The following is a 17,038-nucleotide window of genomic DNA, read 5'->3' on the forward strand; positions in this document are numbered from 1 at the left end:
CGGTAGCCCCGCCCCGCAGGCACACGCGGCTGGTCGCTGCCGGAAGCTACAGCCCAAGTGGACCCGGCGCGCTGCGGAGCATGGCGGGCGAGCGAGGCCCTGGGTTCGCAGCGGGGGCGCGGTCGCGGCCGGGAAAGCGGCTCCCGGAGCCAGAGCTGGAGTCGGAGCAGGTGACAGCAGGCGCGGATCGGGGCGGGGCGGGGCGGCGTGCCGTGGGCGCTGGGAGACCAGGGCGCCGGCGGGCGGGCGATGCCGAGCCCACGCGGCCGCACGGCACGTGCGCCCGAAACTGCTGGCCGCGTCCTCGGGCGCGCGGGGGCTCCTGGCTGCGCCTGGGTGGGTGAGGGACCCTCGAGTCGCAGCGGGCGGAGAAGTGAGGGTTGAGGGTTCAGGCTGCAGGTGTGCCCGCGGCCCGGCACGTTCGCAGGCGCGCGAGGGAGGGGCCTGACCCAGGGTCAGGAGGCTTGCGGTGTTTCCGGTGTGGGGTTCCGCGGGATCCCCAGAGCGTGTGTGTGAGGCTTGTGGAGGAGAGGCGGCGTCACGGGAGGGGTGACAGCCTGCACTGAGGCCGATGGATCGGATCGGGAAGACGAGTGAGCAGGTCTGTGGGGAGCTGTGTCTGCCCGGAGGGGGCCCGAGTTGTGGGCGGGGCACCTGTCATCAGGAGCCCCAGAGCTGCCGGGACAGACCGCCCGCGGAGGGCGGCTCAGGGACTTGGTTTCCTGGGCCGTCCTACCGCAGTGTTTAGTACTTCTGTGGAGAGCGACTTCCCAGGAGGCTCTGGCGCAGCCACGAGGCCCGGCAATTGGTTTCTCCACCTGGAACCACAGTGGAAGGCGAGTGGGAAGAGGACGTGGACTGTGTGGTTACTGGCCACCATGAACTCGATGGAGTTCACCCACCCACCGCTGCCCAGCAGTGGTCGGAGAATGATCCTTGACCAAACGGGAGGCAAGTCCAGAACAGAGTTTGAGGGGCACCAAAATTCGCCTCCGAAGTCACCGTCAGACGAAGCAGTAGTTTAGCTTTACCAGTGAAAGCGCGGCCTTGACCATGTCCTCTGCTAAGAACTGTCTGTAGGGCATTCAAGTGGTGGCACCAGACGAGAGGACCAGGTGGAAGCCGCAAAGCTGGGTGTTGATAGTGGATGAGAGCAAAGCTCTGCAGAAAGCTGAGGTCGTCCTCGGGTCTGCTGGCTTGCACACGTGCACAGGGAGTGGATGGCCCTGTGGCCTGACTGCCCAGCAGCCACCAGAACTCTGTGAAAAGGAAAGAAGGAGCCGGAGGGCTGGGGCACCCTGTGTAGTCAAATCCATGTGTAACTCTTGACTTCCCAGGAGTTAACTCCTAATGGCTGCACAGGCCACTGTTGGCCAAAGCCAGTCCCGACCTGCTGGGTTGGGGTGGGAACACACGCTGGTGAGCAAGTCTGTCCTTTGGCTTTGTGAGGTGGACCCTTGCTGCCCGCCCTCTCTGCACTGTCTCCACTCTTGAGCAGGCTGGGCCTTGTGCCATCCTGCCCACTGCAGTGACGGCCCCAGCTGGAGTCCTTGGACTCCGGCTCTGTTGAGCCTTTCCATGTCGGAGAGGGGCATGGCATGCGCAAAGTTGGCCGTTGGGGACAGCGAGCGGGTCACTGAAGGCTGTCCTCTGCAGAGAAGAGTGAAACCTCGGGTGCTTGGCTCACGGGGCTTCAGGATGGGTCCTTGTCCCATGTGAACAAGGAGCCAGGCCAAGCTCCCACTCTACCTCCTGGTCTTAGGCCTCTGCACAGCAGCTGGCCTGCCCTGCCTGGCTCACGCAGGTGGCCCAGGTTTGCCTCATGCTTCCTCCCCACCAGCGTTAAACAGTCAGGTGGGTTCTACCCTCAGCTCTCCCCTGGCCCCTTTCTTGGTATGCTTACAGTGCTGGGCACCTTGAATGCCAGGGTGAGGCACACTCAGGGCGGGGCGGCATCTCAGTCTGTGTGGAAAGGCCTTGAGAACTAATAGGATGTCATCCTTAGGAAGTTTGCCTCCTGTAAGACACAAGGAAGTAAAATGCCTATGTGAGGGGGATGGCTGTGCTGTTGGAGGTGGGAGGTGTGAGGCTGGGGTCCAAAGGGCCGCTCCAGGCTGTGCTGGCACCCTGGGCATGAAGACAGGCAGGTGGGCACTGACTGGCTGGAACCAACGCTGTGCCTCCCTGCAGCCCTTTCTCCTCCAAGGTGCTGCACCTGGCCGCAGCGAAGCCAGTGACTCAGGCCTCTCCGACAGTGAGGAGAGCGTGTTCTCTGGCCTGGAAGACTCGGATAGTGACAGCAGTGAGGACAGCAGTGGTACGGGGAAGACGCCGGAGGAGCCACAGGTGGGTGACCCAGACTGTGCCTGCCTCCAACTGCTTTACAGCTTCTTGGGAGTCCTCGGCTGCTCCTCAGTGCCCCCGGGCGCCTTTGGGGTCAGGGACCTCTTTGGAGCAGGATGGCCTGGCTGCAGCCACAGGGGCCCAGTCACTGGGGACGAAGCACCTGACAGCCACAGACCAGAGCAGACTCTCGCTGCTGGCCCTGCAGACTTGGGTGGAGTTGTGTGCCTGCCAGGGGCCGGGCCAGAGGGCACAGAGTACATGACATGGACCCAGGGAGCCTTGCGGGGGGGAAGGGGGGCGTCCTGTGGCCACCCTTAGTCTAGGGAAGTGGGAGGGAAGCTGACTGCTTCCACTGCTTCCATGCTTTCGCCGAGCTGTCCTGGGCTGGGCAGTGGGAGGGACCCGGGCGCCCTCCACGTTAACAAGGGTCAGTCACCCTGCCCATGGCCCCTCTAGAGGAAGCCGTGATGCACCCCAGGATGTTGAATATTGAGGGCAAGTGGGCAGTGATTCCCCTGTGCCCTGCTCCGTGAGGAAGGGGATTTGTGCTCACCTGTCTCCTTTCAGTACCTGCCTGGGTATCCCAGAGGAAGTCGGGGCAGCCCCTACTCTGGTTTAGGAGGTGTTGTTGTGGGGAGCTCTAGCAGCACGGGGGGCTCAGGACCCCCCTGACACCTCCCCCAGGCCCTTCTGCTCGGTTCATGGAAGCCCTCACCATGCCCGGAGCTGGTCAGGGTGGGCCTGTGCCCAGTCGGACAGGTTCCCGAACCCTCTGCTCCAGCCACATGGGCCTGGGCCTAGCAGTTGTGGATGCAGCGGCGGCCTGACTCTAGGTTGAGGGCCCCTGCCCACAGCCCTCCACTTGGCCCCCAGCCAGCCTTCTGGTGGGCATGGCTGGGGCTTACTGACCGCGGTCGCTTCCCAAGACTGTGTATGTCATATCTTAGGTGTTTCGGCTCTCTTCTGAGAGTTCCTCCCACCCCCTAAATTAAAAAAAAAATTTTTTTTAAACTAAAATGCCCAACTGGAAATCCCTGCCCCAAAGCTGGGCGGGTTTCCCTGGCTGGTGGGTGCCCCCTGGTGGTCATGGCTGGCTCTGCTGCTCCTCCAGACCTGTATGCTGTGGGGCACCCCCTCCTGCGTCCCACTTCTCACTCTGTAGTCTAAGTACACTGTGTGCTGGATGGCAGGTGGGTGCAGACCAGCTTATGGATGTGGTGGGGTCCTGGGCTTCCCCGTACTTGTTGGGCACTTGAGGCAGGAGGCCCCGGGCTTGGGGAGGGGCAAGCAGAGCAGCCCTGTGTGGGAGGCTGCTGTGGAAAGCAAGCCCTTCCCAGGCAAAGCCTTGACTCCTGCCCCTGGAGTGCCCTGGGAGGGAGGAGGGCAGGAAGGCCGTGGGGGCTTTGTCCCCAGGGCTAAGGCAGAGAGGCTGCATTTCCCATCAGCCCGGGAAGGAGCCTCGATCTGTTTTCCAGGTCAGGCCATGAGAACCTCACAGGTGGGGGGTCGGGGGAGGTGGGAGTGGGTGTGGTGTGTGTGTGTGTGTTGGGCGTACTGTTTTCCAGGTCAGGCTATGAGAGCCTCACAGGTGTGTGTGTTGTGTGCACGTTGTGTGTGTTGGGGGTACCCCTTACCATCGAGGCCTGAGGTGCTTGGCAGGCCCGGCTTGCCTGGGAGGTGGCTGGGGTGGGAGGGTCTGAGCCGTATGTGTGTGTTGGGGGTACCCCTTACTATCGAGGCCCGAGGTGCTTGGCAGGCCTGACTTGCCTGGGAGGTAGCTTGGGGGGGTGGTCTGAGTCCGACCTTGCTGCCCCCTGTGGACTCCCTGCTGGGGTGAGCTGGTGGGGGGGGGTGGCTGGGGGCTGCTAGCTCAGGGCCATGCATCCATATTTCTGGTTTGTCCACGGGGCACCGGAAGGGCCTGTGACTGGACAGCATGACCCCAGTCTATCCTTGGCTGCCTAGCATGGGCAGTGCAGGTTGTGCAGTTGGGGGCAGGCAGGCCTGGACGGGAAGGGTCCAGTATTGGCCCCTGCATGGGACTCACGGTGCTGAGTCTGGCCTTATCCTGCAGGCTGCAGCTGGAGCAGAGAGGGATGAGGGGCACTTCCTTCGGTGAGACCTCTGGCTGCGTCCTCCACATGACTGTCTCTCCACAGGCTGGCAGCCATTCCCTGAGGACGGAGGCAGCGGGGAGCACACCTGGCCAGGATGAATATGCAGAGGACAGCTCTGACGAGGAGGTGGGGCTTCTGAGGATTTTGCCAGGGGCTGGTGTGTGGGCTAAGGTCGGGCCCAGGTTGGGGGGCGGAGAGGCCAGAGCAGCCTGCGAGGGTGTGCTGGCGTGAGGCCGTCGGCTGCAGGAGTCATTAAGGTCTGGAATATGTGAGTGAGGTGATGTGCGTGGGTGCCCGGGTAGGTTGGGGTGCAGAGCCCTCTGCTTGTGCATGTCACAGGCAGTCTGTTTCCCAGAGTCTCCCTCCAGCCTCTCCTGTGACTCTGGGGAGGGGCTGGCTGACTGATACCCCGTGTGCTCCCTCAGGCCCTGCCGGTTCCACACTGCCCCCCTTTGGGGTGGGCTAGGGTCTACATGTGAGCCTAGGGTCAGGACAGGCCCCCAGGGGGTCTGGGGCACTGGTCCTCATGCTGTGTCGAGTTTGGGACCAGACAAGATGGTGGCTAGTGGTCTCGGGCTGTGAGGTGGGGGCTGCAGCATGGGGGAGGGAGCTCTCAGGAGCCCCTCTCTCTTACCTGGGGTCGCATCTCTCGGTAGCCCCCCTCCTTTGACTCTTGGCAGCGGCTGCCTGGCCTGGCCCCTGTTCGCCCCAGGCTGCGCTGTGCGTTCAGAGAACAGAGACAAAACAAAATAAATTGGTTTCCTGGCCGGGAGCGGCGGGCGTGCAGCGAGAGGGGTGCAGCTCGGCCCCCGTCTGCCTCCCCTCTCCACCCCCCTCCCAGGGGCCCTGGCCGCCCTGGCGTCGGCAGCCACATCCTGTCGGCCGAGAGTTTTCACATTTGGGGCTCTGAGAGTCACCAGTGGTTGCTGGGGGGAGGCTCCCACCCTGAGAGGCGTCCCCGGCAGACCATGGGCGGCGCTGCAGGGGGCAAGGTGGGCAGCCTGCCCAGCCGGCTGGCTGCCCAGCGGAGGAAGCAGTGGGGGCGGGGCACTCACTTCCTTCTGCGATGACTATCCCATATGCCCCGGAGCTGAGTGATGGCTGTGCCCCCGCCAGCACAGCCAGCCGGCGGCTGGAGGGGGCGGCAGAGCTCAGCTTTCAGGAGCCTGGCCAGGGCCTCGCAGCTGCTCCCCCAGCCTGTGCGCCTGGGGGGCAGGGGGGCCGGACGACCGGTGGGGCAGGGGTTGTGAGCCTGAAGGGCTGTTGTGTTCCCAGTGGAGGCCCGAGTGCTGGGACCCTACCTCCACCCCTCCTCTGGCTGCCTCAGCTTGCTGGCCCAGCTGCCCGGGAGCCCAGCCGGGCCAGGTGGTCCTGGCATGTTGGAGGGTGCAGCGGGCCCCCTGCCCCACCACCCTGAGGTCTCAGGTTCAGGGGCTGGGGGGTCCCTGTGCTCAGGAGGGTTCGTTGGAGGGGGAGGGGTCTAGGGGGAGTCGGCCACTCTCACCCAGAGGCTGGGCAGGGTCAGCTGGAGCTCACTCAGGGAGAGCCCGTGGCCCTGCACTGACCAGCCTCCTGGGGGGGGGGGCTTGGTCCCTATCCCTCTCTTCCCATCCCCCAAATCACATCCCTGGCGGGTGAGGGAGGGAAGGACCGGACTCGCCTGCCCGCCCCCACAAGTCCACCCACACCTCCCTACCCCGTGGCTGCTTCACAGACGTGATCTCATCTGCAGGGACCCCCGGGGATGGGGCAGGGGCGGGGCTGAGGTGGGAGGGGGGCCTTTTCCGCAACAGTTCCTCTTCTGTGTGTCCAACACTGGGAGAAACTGAGGCTGGTGGCTGAGGGTCAGAGGGAGGGTCACGGGGCTGTGAACGTGGGCCGAGCCGGCCTGCAGGCCTCCCTGGCGGCCCGGCTGTAACTCAGGAGCCCACAGGGACGTCCGGCCGGTCTGCCTACACCGCCTGCCGTCCTCTCTACTCTCGGGCCAAGCGCCGTTAATGGCTTCTCCCGGCTACTGAACAGCAGCTGCCTCCATGCTGGCGGAGGCTCCTGCCCCCACCCGCTGGCCGCTCGCCGACGGGAGCGGGAGCAGAGCAGGAGCCTGGCTCTGGCGGCCTGGCCGAGCCAGGCTCAGGTTTCTGAGCGAGCTAGCAGCCGCCCTCCCCTGTTTGTGCAGCACTGGCCGGGCCCTGCCGCCCGGACAGCCTACTGCCCCTCCCAGCGGGACTGTTGACCCAGCCAGGCCCTGGCGCTTGGGGACTTGCCCGTGCCTTGGCTGGCTGGGCCTGGAGCTGAGGCTACCTGCCTGGGCTGGGCACCTAAGGGTCCAGGTGTAAGCTGGGTGGGGGGTGGTACTTTGCCTGCTGTGGTCACTGGGCCCTCCCAGGCCTACTGGGCTTTGCCAAACTTTTCACTTGGTTCACAGGGCAGGGCACTGACAGGAGGGGGCAGGGAGAAGCTGGGAGGAAGGAACAGGTGGGCATTGAGTTTGGGGTGAGGTACCGGGCTGCGACGCCCAGTAGTTGGGGGTGGGGCTGGAGGCTGAACAAGAGGGGCTCCTTGGTGCCCTGGTCTTGAAGCAGTTCCTCTTGTGGGTCTGGCCCATCCATGCTGCTGGGCCCAGCCCTGAGGGTGGGGTGCTAGTCCCCATGGGGGAGGGGATTTCTGTGTCGGGCAGCAGGGGGTGGTGGGTGAGTCCCGTGGAGCTGGGCCCCAGGAGTGGGTGGAGCCCTGTGTTGCCATCTGGGGCAGGAAGTGGCTGTGCAGGGTCTGTCAGCCGGGACTCTGGAAGGTTCTGTGGGTCGTCTGCCGCAGGTGAGACTGGGCGCTGGAGGAGCCTGGCTGAGCTGGAAGGCCATGCGCTGGGAGGGCCACGTGCAGCGGGGGAGGCAGGAACAGTGCCTGCATTGTAATCGGAGAGGGGCAGGGGGAGCAGGGCCAGCGAGGACGCTGACCCCACGCTCCCGGGGGACAGGTGGGGAGCGGAACGAGGAGCGAATGAAGGATTCCAGAGGTGGGCCGGCTTCCTCTCTCGCAGACACCGGGCGGGCAGCCGGCCAGGCGTACCTGCACTTCCAATCGGCTCCTGACAGCTGCAGCCACTTTGGGGAGGGGGAGGGGCGGCGCTCACCGCCAGCGGAAACACCCTAGCCGGTTGCCGGCCTGGGTCCGAGTCTGCTGGGGGGCACTGAGCCTCGGGCTGTGGGGGACCACACTGGCCCGGGCCCTAAGTGGACCTTGGGGGAGGCCAGGCCTGAGGTCCCATGAGCATGGCCTGCCCGGGTTGGCGGGTGTATGTCACATGTGTTTCCTGGCAGCCACAGGTGCTGAACGAGGTGGGGGCGCCGGTCTGGGTGCCGGCGGGCGACCGGTGATGAATCATGTGGTGCGGCCAGCAGCTCCTTCCGGCTGGGGACAGGGAGCCGACAGCCGAGGCCCAGAGCGTTTCCAGCCCAGCCCCAAGGCGGGCTGGGTCCCTGTGGGGCCGGAGGGGGCCATGCTGGGAGGCGAGCACCTGCCACCCGAGACCAGTGGCTGCTCACTGCGGTCACTTGGACTGCAGACGGCCCCGTCTGTTCCAGTTCTGCAGTAGTGGTGGGGTGACAGTTCCTCTCCTGCCCCCTTTCTGCTCTGCTGGCTGTCTGGGAGCTGGAGCTGCTGCTGCCGCTACCTAGAGCTCTGGGCCGCCCGCCTGCCTGGCCTGCCAAGCTGCAGCCACTCTAGAGCCAACACTGCACCGGGCTGAGTGGCTGCAGGGCCCTGGGTGCAGGGACAGACTTGTGTGGTCACTGCAACTTGAGCTCAACACCAGGATCAAGCGGGCCCCCTGCTTCTTGACCTGAACACGCCCACAAGGTTCCCGAATGAATCACAGAGCCCGATGGCACCGCCACTACCAGTGTGCTGGCAACTCCCGCCTAGCTCCTCACATGGACCAGGCCCTCAGGCCAAGGGGTCACTGAACCTCCAGTCCAGCCTGGGCCTGCCAGGACCACAGGGCGCCTCCTAGCCCAAGGCACTGCCATTGGTGGGCACTGCTCCTCTGGGCCCTGTTCTGTCTGTGCCCTGAAGCCGTGGTCCACGGCCAGTAGGGCAGGTCTGATCCAGCCCAGCCCTGAGCGGAGTGCACCCAGCGTTGGGGCAGCTGGCCAGGGCGATGGGAGAGCACTGCGCAAAGCTGGGCATGGCTCTCGCTCACTCGCCCGGCCCGGCTCTCTGGGACTGTGCTGGGCAGCCCTCCTCCACCCCCGCCAGCTGTGGGCCCCTGCAGGATCAGGGAGAGGAAATTTGGGGTTGGGTTTCTCTGAATGGAGCCAGCCATTGGGGTTTTTGTCTTGCTGTATTTCTATCAGATTGGACACAGCCCCCAGCCCTTAATGGCTCTGGCTTTGAGAATTTCCTCCAAGATTACACCACCGCTTCCTGCCTTGCGCGTCCCTGGAGCCTCCGCTAGCAGAGGAGTGGACCACGGGGGTGGGCACGTGTGTCTGGCGCCTGTGTCTTCTGAACTGCCATTGGGCTGGGTCCCTCCAAACCTGCTGCAGAGCCAGTCCTGCTGCCATCCAAATAGGGGAGCCCCCTTGGATCCCCAATCACCCTGCACCTGGCCCTTGCCTCATTGCACCCCCTCCCGGAAGTCAGGCTTTGTGAGGGGGGGCGCGCCTGCCCCCTTGCTTCTCCACTGTGCCCTGTGGAGCTCACATCACTGCACCATAATTGTCACCTGCAGGATTTTAATGGCCGGCCAGCTGTGCGCTGCAGTAGGGTGGGTAGGTGGGGCTACTTCTCCTCTGAGAGCTAGGGGTGGGCTGAAAGGGCCTCACCTCTGACTGGCTGCTTGCTTCCCCTCCCTGCCCAGAGGGGTAGGCACACTACTTACTAGGAGTGTTCTCCGAGAGACCCCCCTCCCCCCCATTCCTTGCCTCTGCTGTCCTAGATTGGGGGCTAAGGAGGAGAGGCTGGCCTGGCCTGTGACCTGGGGTGTGCCTAGTCCTTGGGAGGGGAGGGGGGAGAGGCCCAAGGGCTATCAGCCACAGGGGGAGCTTCATCTTCCTTTCCCTCTTGTGGCCCCTGGCTGCGTGCAAGGGGGCCTGCCCAAGTGCTCTGGGTGCGTCGTGGTCAAGGGGGCCACCCCCACCTCTCAGATGGGCACCTGTCCTTGCCTGGGAAGGAGGATGGCCGGAGTCGCCTAAGAGGATTTGGCAGCCCCATAGCTAGAAGATACGGTTTTGGTTTTAATTATACAAAATTTCCAGACTTTATATTATATCAAAGCACATCATGACCTAGAAGAAAGGCAGGCAGGATGCCAGCGTGGAAAGTTCTAGGTGGCACGGGTTAGGACTGGCTCAGAGTCCTGCTGCCGTCTGTCAGTCAGCCTCACGGGCTGGGCTGGACTGGCCTCCTGCTGTCCTTGGCCCAGCTTGCCAGCCACTCCGCTCCTTTGAAGGGTCCACAGGGACGGTCCTGACTCTCCTGGCCAGCAAGCATCTTTGAGCTGGCCAGCTTCTCTAACTCCGAATCGCCATCTTTCTGTCCCGGTCCTTGCTCTGTGAAGGAGTTGGGGGGTGGGGGTTGCTGTCAGGCGTGCAGGGGCCTGGGCTCCCCGAGATGCTTTGCTCTGCAGCTCTCCCCACTAGGTGCTGGCTACTTGGGGTGCAGTCACTGAGCCCTCCCCTCCCCCACCCTGGCCCCAGCATCCCTGAGCAGTGGTGGTAGGGGGCACTAAGCTCAGCCACACGGGTAAAATTGAACTTCCCATGTGCCTTGGCCTCAGGAGCTCTTGCCTGGAGGAGGAAATGGGTGGGATTGGGGGAGCTGGGCCCACCTTTCTCCATCTCACCCTGCTGTGCCAGTACTGCCAAGAGCAGCTGGCATGGCAATCAGAGGCCCCGCTGTCTGGGGTGGGGTAAGGTCAGCAGGTGCCAGTTAGGTCTTCCTGGGTAGGCCCCTTTCCGTGGGACCAAGGGGACTTTCCCTGGACTTTCCCCTGGCCACCCTCAGACCCCACCTGGCCTTGGGAGCTCCCATCTGTGTTGTCCCCCACACACACCCTCAGCCTCCCTGCCCCACGCCCCGTTTCAGCTGCAGATGGGTGGCCGCTGGCCTTGCTCACCAGCTTTCTCTGGTTGCTGAGGCAGAAGGTGCAGATCTGCTTGGGCTGCGCGTTCTCGCTGTCCCGAGAGGGCGGCGGCGGCGGCGGCGGCGGTGGGGGGCTGCCTGTGCGTGCCGGGTGGTAGAAGGCGGGTCCTGAGTGGCACGGCTGCCCGTCGCCACCAGCCTCGCCCAGCAGCAGCACGTTGCCCAGGTGCGAGATGTAGCTGGAGGCCAGGCGCAGCGTCTCAATCTTCGAGAGCTTGCGGTCGGCCGGCTCGGTGGGAATGAGCGTGCGCAGCGCCGTGAAGGCCGTGTTCACGCTGTTGGTGCGGTCCCGCTCGCGCGCGTTTGCTGTGTGCCGCTGCCTGGGCTCCCGGCCCGGCCGCCCCCCAGGCCCCGGCCCGCCCCCTGCCCGCCGGCCCCCGGCCCGCCGCCGGGCGCCCTGGAGGCCGCAGCGTGCCGCGTGCACTCTGCAGGGTTTTTCGTCCGAGCCCGAGCTCTCGCTGCTGTTGTCCTCGTCCTCAGACAGCATGCTGACCTCGGGGCACAGGTAGCGGCCGGGCGGCGCTGCGCGCAGCATGGCGAAGGACAGGGGGTTTGGCCGTCAGCGTCGCCGGCTGCCGCGCATGCCGCTTCCTGCCTCCGCCGCCGCCGCGGGCCTCGCGGGCAGCCCGGGGCCGGGGTCTGCGCAGCGCCGGGCGGGGCCGGCTCTGGGCGCCGCGCACACATGTGCGTCCCGACCTGGAGCGGGCAGCTCGGGCTTTATAGGCGGGCGCCCTCTGGCCCCGCCCCTGCCGCGCTCGCCCCGCCCCCAGGATCCTCCTGCAGTCTAGTCCCCCGCCTCCTGGGCCTCACTGAGGGGGCAATTCTTTGGAGCATCCCTCTCGCGGGGATGCAGAGGAAATGGGGGCCCTTCAGCGTGCTGCTAGGTCCAGAAGCTTGGCGGTGTGGTGTCTGAGCTGTTCACCCGCACGGGGACCCAGCTCCCCTGCCTGATGCCCTCTCCCTCCCCCAGCCCTCTACATGCAAGGGGTCTTCTGTTAGGTCTTCTGTGGAGGCGAGGGCTTGGGGGCACAAAGGGTGCAGGGGGTTTCAACTCCAACCTTTCCCTCCCCTGACACCAGGCCCCAAATCTGGCACAAGCAAGCACTCTGTCTGGGGCCCTCCTTGCCAGCCAGAGGCTTCTTGTTAGACAGGGAACCCCATTCTCGGAGGGACTTATAGGCTTGAGTGGAGAGGACAGCAGGGGCAGTGTAGTGTAGTAGAACCCCCACCCCCCAGGTTCTGTCCCGTTGGGTTGGGTGAGGGACCCTTGTGTTCTGGCTCATTGGGCCCCTCCCCCACGTGGCTACTGTTGCAGGAAGCGACTGCCTGGGCAGCGGTCCCCGAGCTGGGCGGGTGAGGTGGTGGTGGCTGGCAGGGGCTCCAACCAGGAATGTGTGTCCAGGAATGTAGCTGCTCAGCCAGCCAGGGGCAGTGTGGGGGCAGGGCGGAGAGGGGGTGTCTGAGGGTCGGAGCAGGGGGTGGTGGGACACAGCCTGGTGTCCCTGCCCTGTGGCTGCCATCTCGCTGCCACAGGGCCCCACCAGGGGAGGGAGCCCATGGCGATGAGGTCACCTTGTCTGTAGCTGCCCAGAGCCCTGGCCAAGGGCTCTGGCGGCAGCGGCAGAGGCGGCGCGGGGCTGGCACCACTTCAGTGGAAAATGTGAAGGTGCAGCCCCAGTGCTGGCGGGGCAGGGGGGCTGCGCCACGTCAGGCTGGGGCAGCAGGAGGGCATACATGGGGCCGGCTGCCCCCTGCAGGATATCCGGAATACAGTGGGCAATGTGCCGCTGGAGTGGTACGCGGACTTCCCCCACGTGGGCTACGACTTGGATGGCCAGCGCATCTACAAACCCTTGCGTACCCGTGATGAGCTGGACCAGTTTCTGGACAAGATGGATGACCCCGACTACTGGTGGGCTTAGCTAGGCTCTGGTAGGGTGGGGGTGGGGGTGCAGTACATGGGGCAAGGAGGTCTGACGGTGGGTGATTGCCCCAGGCGGACAGTGCGGGACCGGTCCACGGGCCAGGATGTGCGGCTGACAGACGAGCAGGTGGCCTTGGTGCGACGACTGCAGAGGGGCCAGTTTGGGGATGTGGGCTTCAAGCCTTATGAGGTATGTGACTGTGCTGAGCCCTGGGCCAGGGGTGTCTAGCAGGGCCCTGGCCCACCCAGACATCCTGGTATCCCCCCTACAGCCAGCTGTGGACTTCTTCAGCGGGGACATCATGATCCATCCTGTGACCAACCGCCCTGCTGACAAACGCAGCTTTATCCCCTCACTCGTGGAAAAAGAGAAGGTACCTATAGCCCCCATAGTGGTGCCCATGCTACAAATCTGAGTGTACCCCCAGTGGGGGTCCCAGGCGTGGCACCACTGTATCCTTGCACTGTGCCCAGTGTTGGCCCCGTGCCTGTGCTGAGCGCAGGTCTGTGCCCAGGTCTCCCGCATGGTACATGCCATCAAGATGGGCTGGATTCAGCCACGCCGGCCCCGAGATACAGCCCCCAGCTACTACGACCTCTGGGCCCAGGAAGACCCCAATGCCATCCTGGGACGCCACAAGATGCACGTGCCTGCCCCCAAGCTGGCCTTGCCTGGCCACGCCGAGTCCTATAACCCTCCTCCCGAGTACCTGCTCAGCGAGGAGGAGGTGGGCATGGAGGCAGGCAGGCAGGGGGTGGGGGCGGGGCCTTGGTAGGGGCCCGCCTGCTTACCTCCTGTCTCCCCAGCGCCTGGCCTGGGAGCAGCAGGAGCCCAGTGAGAGGAAGCTCCCCTTCCTGCCCCACAAGTTCCCGAGCCTGCGGGCTGTGCCAGCCTACGGCCGCTTCATTCAGGAGCGCTTTGAGCGTTGCCTCGACCTCTACTTGTGTCCCCGGCAGCGCAAGATGCGGGTGCGTGGCTGCACAGGGGCAGGGTGGGGGCAGGGCAGAGGGGCATGGGTGTGGCAGGGTGATTGCCTGCCCTCTCTGCCCAGGTGAACGTGGACCCCGAAGACCTCATACCCAAACTGCCTCGGCCACGTGATCTGCAGCCCTTCCCCACCTGCCAAGCACTGGTGAGAGTGGGCACGCGGGCTGGAAGTGAGGGCTGGGGGCAGGCAGGGACCTTGGCAAGGGTGCTCAGAGACCTGCTCCTCCTGCAGATCTATAAGGGCCACAGTGAACTGGTTCGGTGCCTCAGCGTCTCCCCTGGGGGCCAGTGGCTGGCTTCAGGTGGGTGGTGGACCAGCGAGAGTAATGGGTGTGGGTGGGGGTGGGGGAGGCCACTGGCAGGCTTCAGGTGGGGGGGGCATGCAGGGTGTACACTGCAGGCCTTACTGGGATTCAGGTGGACAAGGGGTGGTCAGTGAGGAGCAGCCATGGGGGAGGGAGGGGGGGTTGCTCACTGTGGGCCTCTCGCTGGGGTCCAGGCTCAGATGACGGTTCGGTGCGGCTCTGGGAGGTGGCCACTGCACGCTGCATGAGGACTGTGCCCTTGGGGGCTGTGGTCAGGAGTGTCGCCTGGAATCCTAACCCTGCCATCTGCCTGGTGGCTGTGGCTGTGTGAGTGGGGGCTGGAGGGGGGAGTTGCTGGCCAGCCGGGGGGGGGGGGGAGGCAGGGAGTGGGGCAGCAAACTGAGCATTGTGTGTGACCCCCAGGGAAGATGCCGTGGTGCTGCTGAATCCAGCCTTGGGGGACCGGCTGGTGGTAAGTAACACTGACCAGCAGCTGGCTGCCTTCAGTCCGCCCGAGGAGCAGGCCGTGCAGCCGACCCAATGGCTGGAGGCTACGGCAGAGGAGCGCCAGGAAGGCTTGCGGCTGCGCATCTGCCACAGCAAGGTGCCATGTGGGCCGTGGGGCGGAGAGGGGACTGCATGAAGGCTCTTGGGTGGGGGGGGGGCTATGGTACTGATCAGTCACTCTACCTTTCTACCTGGCAGCCAGTGACACAGGTGACCTGGCATGGTCGTGGGGACTACCTGGCCGTGGTGCTGGCCACACCAGGGCATACACAGGTGCTGATTCACCAGGTGAGCCGGCGCCGCAGCCAGAGCCCTTTTCGCCGCAGCCACGGGCAGGTGCAGTGCGTGGCCTTCCACCCGGCACGACCCTTCCTGCTTGTGGCCTCCCAGCGCAGCGTCCGCCTCTACCACCTGCTGCGCCAGGAACTCACCAAGAAGCTGATGCCAAATTGCAAGTGGGTGTCCAGCCTCGCCGTGCATCCAGGAGGTGAGGGCACTGGGCATGGGGCATGGGGCTAGGATGGGGGGACGTCAGGACCCATACTCCCCCACTCCACCCCTAGGGGACAACATCATATGTGGGAGCTATGACAGCAAGCTGGTCTGGTTTGACCTGGACCTCTCCACCAGACCCTACAAAGTGCTAAGGTGAGAGGAGCCACTCGTGGGGCAGGGGCAGCCTCACTGTCCTGCTGTGCCCTAACCACCATGGCCCCTGCCCCTTGAATCCAGGCACCACAAGAAGGCCCTACGGTCTGTGGCCTTCCACCCCCGGTACCCTCTCTTTGCATCAGGCTCTGATGACGGCAGTGTCATCGTCTGCCATGGCATGGTGTACAAGTGAGTGCTCCCCCCCCACCTCCCCCTGCTGACACCCCCTCCCCACTCTGGCCAGTGAGTCATGGGGGTGGGGGACACTGGCTAGCTTCAGGTGGATATGGGGTGGGATGGCATGCAGTGGCTGGGGCCTGCTCCTCCTGCTGACACCCCTCCCCACTCCCCCAGTGATCTACTACAGAACCCACTGCTGGTGCCGGTGAAGGTGCTCAAAGGCCACGTGCTGACCCGTGGTCTGGGTGTGCTTGATGTGGCCTTCCACCCCACCCAGCCCTGGCTGATCTCCGCCGGCGCTGACGGCACGCTCCGCCTCTTCACCTAGCCCCGAGCTGCCCCCTGCCCAGGACCCTCAATACAGCTCTCTACCCTTTACCTTCGTGTGGACCCTTTACTCTGCCCCCTCCCCGTCCTGCTAGCCCCCTGGGTGTGCCAGAAAGAGGACCTGGGTCTGCCTACCCCACCCCCTGCAGCACTGCTCGGGGGAAGGGGGCACATAGCTTTATTGAAAATTATAAGGGGCACAGAGACAGCTGCCCCCCACCCCATCTGGCCCGGGCACTCTGCCGACCCCACATTTGTAGGGGCATTTGTGTTCCAAGTCACCAGCTGGTGGGTGCCCCAGGGCCTCATGCGAACTTCACTAGGCGGCCCAGTGTCTCTGCAGCTTTCATGCGCACCTCAGGTGCAGGGTCCTTCAGCAGCAGCTGCAGAGCTGGGTGGAGAGAGGGCACCAACGTCTGAAAGAGCCCCCAGCCCCACTCCAGCCAGAGCGCACTGGCGCCTGCACGTGGGGCCGCCACCCTGTACACAGGCTCCACCAGGAGGCTCAGGAGCAGCGGAAAAAGCGTTTTTCCTTTTTTAGTGTTTTTAAGCCCTCTTGGAACGCTTCAGAAGTTTCCGTGAATTACCAGAGACGATGAGGTCACCGGTGACAGGGAAAAATCCTTGAAATCCAGGAAAATCACTTAGTTCCCCCTGATGCCCACAGGGTTAGCACGGCCCCAGGAGGCCCCAGGGCAAGGGCTACCCTCTGGGCCCAGAGGGGAAGGGCAGCATGCCATCTGACACTGTGGGGGGAGGGGCAGACCACTCACCAGGCACCAGCAGCTCCAGGTCCACCTGGTGTCGCTGCTCGGGGTCTGCATGCAGCACCAGGAAGCCTGGGGGAGGGCACTGATGAGGGGTCGGGGGTTGGGGGGGACTGCACCGGGGGTGGGAGGAGGCCCAGGCCTGCAACCGCTTATTTACCCGTGAACATGGGGGCTGCGGCCCGCACATCCTCCCAGCCACTCTTGAAGTAGAAGAGGTTGGTGCTCACCAGGCGGCCCAGCAGGTCAGGGAAGTGGTGCATCTGGGCAGAAGCCTTGAGTCAGGCTGCTGCCGGCACCCCCCAATCTGCCCTCCTCAACTCCACCTCACCAGGTGCTTGCAGGTGGTGTTGAGAAACTCGCCGAAGTGCAGGCCATGGCCCTCCTGCAGGTGCTTGTGGAAGGCGGCCGTCAGCTCCTCACACTCTAGATTGGGCCCACACATGCGCAGTGCGAACCTGCAGGCCTGTGGGGCAGGGCACTGAGAACCCTGCCTGCGTCCTCCCCACCCCTTGCCCCAGGCCCCTGGCCCCCACGCACGCCGACTACAGGAGCCTGGGGGTCTCGAAGGTGCAGCATCAGGGGAACCAGCGCGCTGACGCTCTGTTCCTGGAACACGTCTTCACAGTCCCCGTGGCAAGCCTTGTTCAGGTGCCCAAAGAGGCAGATGGACGCCCGCCGGAACTCCGTTTTCTCCTGTGGGCCACCAGGAGTCACCCCAAGCCCCGACCACTGGCCCGCCCCCTCCCTGTGTGGGGACCACGCCTGCCCAAGAAGTGGGGGAA

The 17,038-nt window shown here is 64.7% G+C and overlaps 3 protein-coding genes across 7 annotated transcripts in view; 1 reads left to right on the plus strand and 2 right to left on the minus strand.

The window, feature by feature from the left end:
* The first annotated feature begins 13 nt into the window (after positions 1 to 13).
* On the plus strand, positions 14 to 15,537 carry BOP1 (BOP1 ribosomal biogenesis factor). 2 transcript variants are annotated; one of them, XM_075549117.1, is made up of 16 exons: positions 14 to 170; positions 2,191 to 2,346; positions 4,506 to 4,589; positions 12,362 to 12,516; positions 12,601 to 12,718; positions 12,801 to 12,902; positions 13,044 to 13,256; positions 13,336 to 13,497; positions 13,581 to 13,661; positions 13,749 to 13,818; positions 14,016 to 14,148; positions 14,245 to 14,425; positions 14,527 to 14,815; positions 14,892 to 14,976; positions 15,061 to 15,168; positions 15,334 to 15,537. In XM_075549117.1, exons 1-16 carry the CDS (start codon positions 81 to 83, stop codon positions 15,485 to 15,487), a joined length of 2,181 nt encoding a protein of 726 aa, XP_075405232.1. In that variant the 5' UTR covers positions 14 to 80; the 3' UTR covers positions 15,488 to 15,537. The 2 variants fall into 2 exon arrangements, with proteins under 2 accessions (XP_075405232.1, XP_075405233.1); XM_075549118.1 differs by lacking the exon at positions 14 to 170 and adding an exon at positions 499 to 601.
* Positions 9,692 to 11,285, minus strand: SCX (scleraxis bHLH transcription factor). The gene is made up of 2 exons (XM_075549120.1): positions 10,579 to 11,285; positions 9,692 to 10,012 (listed from the first exon to the last, which is right to left on the minus strand). The coding sequence occupies exons 1-2, from the start codon at positions 11,137 to 11,139 to the stop codon at positions 9,974 to 9,976; spliced, it is 600 nt and encodes a 199-aa protein (XP_075405235.1). The 5' UTR covers positions 11,140 to 11,285; the 3' UTR covers positions 9,692 to 9,973.
* Positions 15,538 to 15,612: 75 nt separating the features above from the next.
* MROH1 (maestro heat like repeat family member 1) overlaps positions 15,613 to 17,038 on the minus strand; it is a 44,591-nt gene continuing 43,165 nt past the window's right edge. For all 4 annotated transcript variants that reach the window (XM_075549115.1, XM_075549116.1, XM_075549114.1 and 1 more), the window contains 5 exons: positions 16,794 to 16,949; positions 16,585 to 16,719; positions 16,414 to 16,516; positions 16,260 to 16,325; positions 15,613 to 15,877 (listed from right to left, as the gene is read on the minus strand). In XM_075549115.1, the coding sequence (XP_075405230.1) occupies positions 15,792 to 15,877; positions 16,260 to 16,325; positions 16,414 to 16,516; positions 16,585 to 16,719; positions 16,794 to 16,949 (546 nt within the window). In that variant the 3' untranslated portion in view covers positions 15,613 to 15,791. The remainder of the gene's footprint in view (positions 15,878 to 16,259; positions 16,326 to 16,413; positions 16,517 to 16,584; positions 16,720 to 16,793; positions 16,950 to 17,038) is intronic.

This window comes from Tenrec ecaudatus, chromosome 5 (genome assembly GCF_050624435.1).
Source record: "Tenrec ecaudatus isolate mTenEca1 chromosome 5, mTenEca1.hap1, whole genome shotgun sequence".
Taxonomy (NCBI): Eukaryota; Metazoa; Chordata; class Mammalia; order Afrosoricida; family Tenrecidae; genus Tenrec; species Tenrec ecaudatus.